Here is a 3007-nt window from a genome sequence, read left to right as displayed (position 1 = left end):
GGGGGATTGTGTGGGATTATGGGGGATTATGTGGGATTATGGGAGGATTATGTGGGATTATGCGAGGATTTGGGGGGATTATGGGGGATTGTGTGGGATTATGGGAGGATTTGAGGGGATTGTGGGGGATTGTGAGGGATTATGGGAGGATTTGGGGGGATTGTGGGGGATTGTGCGGGATTATGGGGGATTTTGGGGGATGGTGTGGGATTATGGGAGGATTTGGGGGGATTATGTGGGGATTGTGGGCAATTGTGGGTGATTATGGGGGATTATTGGGGATTATCTTGGGTTGTGGGGGATTATGGGGAATTGTGGAGGGGATTATGGGGATGATGGAGGATTATGTGGGATTTCATGGTATTACATGGGATTATATGGGATTATGTGAGATTATATGGGATCATATGCAAGTACATGGGATTGTATGGGGTTGTATGGGATTCTATGGGATTACATCGGATTATATGGGATTGTAGGGGATCATATACAATTATTTGGGTTTGTATGGGGTTGTATGGGAATCTTTGGGATTACATGGGATTAGATGGGATTATTTGGGATGATATGGGATTATATGGGGTTGTATGGGATCCTATGGGATTACACGGGATTACATGGGATTATATGGGATCATATGCGATTATATGGTATTGTATGGGGTTGTAGGGGATTATATAGGATTACATGGGATTATGTGGGATTCTATGGGATTACATGGGATTATTCGGGGTGACGGCGCCGTACCGGGATAGAGGAGGCGGGCGGCCATGCCGGGCAGCACCATGAGGAACATGGGGAGCACCTTGAGGTACCCGCACAGCACGCACCCCCCACGGACGTGGGTCAGCGAGCGGCCCGCCAGGCAGCGCTGCACGATCACCTGCGCACACACATAATCCCGATAATCTGACCCATAATCCCATCATCCCATCATCCCAGTCAGCCCTCTAATCCCAGTCTGCCCAGTCTGCCTTGTAATCCCGGTCATCCCAGTCTACCCTGTCATGCCAGCCATCCCAGTCTGCCCAGGCCTCCTTGTAATCCCAGTAATCCCAGTCTACCCTGTATTCCCAGTAATCCCAGTCTGCCAAGTAATCCTAGTCTACCCTGTCTACCCTGTAATTCCTGTCATCCCAGTCTACCCTGTAATCCCAGTCATCCCAGTCTACCCCGTCTGCCATGTAATCCCAGTAATCCCAGTCTGCCATGTAATCCCAGTAATCCCAGTCAGCCCTGTAATCCCAGTCATCCCAGTCTGCCCTGTCTGCCTTGTAATCCCAGTAATCCCAGCCTGCCATGTAATCCTGGTAATAGCAGCCTACCCTGTAGTCCCACTAATCCCAGTCTGCCCTGTAATCCCATAGAATCCCACTCCAATCCTCCAGATGCCCATATAACCCCACATCATCACCCATAATCCCCCATAATCCATAGAATCTACCCCAATCTCCCAGACTCCCATATAAACCCCCCAAAACCCCCATAATCCCCCATAATCCCATAGAATCCTATCCCAATCCCCCAGACTCCCTTATAACCCCCCCATAAACCCCCATAATCCACCATAATCCCATAGAATCCCACCCCAATCACCTGGACTCCCATATAACCCCCTATAATTCCCCATAATCCCATAGAACCTGCCCCAATCCCCCAGACTCCCTTGTAACCCCCCATAAACCACCATAATCCCCCGTAATCCCATAGAATCCCACCCCAATCCCCCAACTCCCTTATCCCCCATATAATCCCATAGAATCCCACCCCCAATCCCCCATAATCCCCCTCAATCCCATATAAACCCCCCCATAAACCCCGATAATCCCCCTCAATCCCACATAAACCCCCCGTAAACCCCCGTAATCCACCCTAATCCCATATAACCCGCCGTAATCCCGTACCTGGTCGGTGCACCAGTACCAACCCGCGGTGGCCCCTAATCCCAGGAGCATCCCCGGCCACGGGAGATCCCCCCCCGGGGGGCGCAGGAGTTTCAGGGCCTGGGCGCGGGCGGGGCAGAGTCGGGAAGGGGGGGGCAGGGAGAGGGGGAAGCGCTGGAAGAGGGCGGGGACCCCCCCCACGGCCGTCAGCGCTGCGGGATTAGGAGGGATTATGCGGGATTAAGAGGGATTATGGGGGACTGGAGGGATTATGGGGGATGGTGGGGGAGATAAAGGGGGGATTATGGGGGATTGTGGGGAATTGTGGGGGGATAACGGGGTGCTAAGTGGGATTATGGGGGATAATGGGGGATTATGAGGGATAATGGGGGGTTAAGGGGGATTATGGTGTACAAAGTGGAATTATGGAGGATTATGGGATATTATGGGGATTATGGGGGATAATGGGGGACTGTGGGGGATTGTGGGGAATTTTGGGGGGATTGTGGGGGCATTATGGGGATTGTCGGGGATTATGGGGGATTGTTGGGGGGTCTATGAGGGATTGTGGGGGATTAAGGGGATTATGGGGGATTACACGGAGTTAGGATGGATTATATGGGATTACACGGGATTATACAGGATTGTGTGGTATTATGTGGGATTATATGGGATTGCATGGGATTAGGAGGGATAATATGGGATTCTACAAAATTATGCAGGATTACATGGGATTGCATGGGATTAGGAGGGATTATATGGGATTATATGGGATTATATGGGATTATATGGGATTATATGGGATTATATGGGATTATACGGGATTCTACGGGATTAGTGCTGGGTGGACCAGATTAGGATTGGGATTGGGGACCAGTATGGCCCAGTATAACCCAGTTACGGACCGTATCCCGCCAGCACGGAGGCTCCGCCCACCATCACCGCGCTCTGCACCATGTCGGCGTACATCAGCGCCGTCATCCCCCCTGCCGCGGCCCAGTCACACCAGTAACACCAGTCACACCAGTAACACCAGTCACACCAGTAACCACGGCCATCCCGCTAATCCCCCACTTCCAGCCATAATCCCAGTAATCCCAGTCAACCCAATAATCCCAGTTCCC

General features: G+C 51.8%; 1 protein-coding gene across 1 annotated transcript in view; it reads right to left on the bottom strand.

Annotated features, from left to right (window-relative positions):
• Nucleotides 1-3001, bottom strand: part of LOC110391961 (sodium/glucose cotransporter 2-like) — a 20172-nt gene extending 17171 nt beyond the window's left edge. Inside the window, exons 1-3 of the mRNA XM_021383910.1 lie at nt 2783-3001; nt 1905-2095; nt 676-883 (exon numbers count right to left, since the gene is read on the bottom strand). Coding sequence (XP_021239585.1) covers nt 676-883; nt 1905-2095; nt 2783-2864 — 481 coding nt within the window. The 5' untranslated portion in view covers nt 2865-3001. The remainder of the gene's footprint in view (nt 1-675; nt 884-1904; nt 2096-2782) is intronic.
• Nucleotides 3002-3007: the final 6 nt, after the last annotated feature.

This window comes from Numida meleagris, unplaced genomic scaffold (genome assembly GCF_002078875.1).
Source record: "Numida meleagris isolate 19003 breed g44 Domestic line unplaced genomic scaffold, NumMel1.0 unplaced_Scaffold672, whole genome shotgun sequence".
NCBI lineage: Eukaryota > Metazoa > Chordata > Aves > Galliformes > Numididae > Numida > Numida meleagris.
This window is presented reverse-complemented; position numbering and strand designations above follow the sequence as displayed.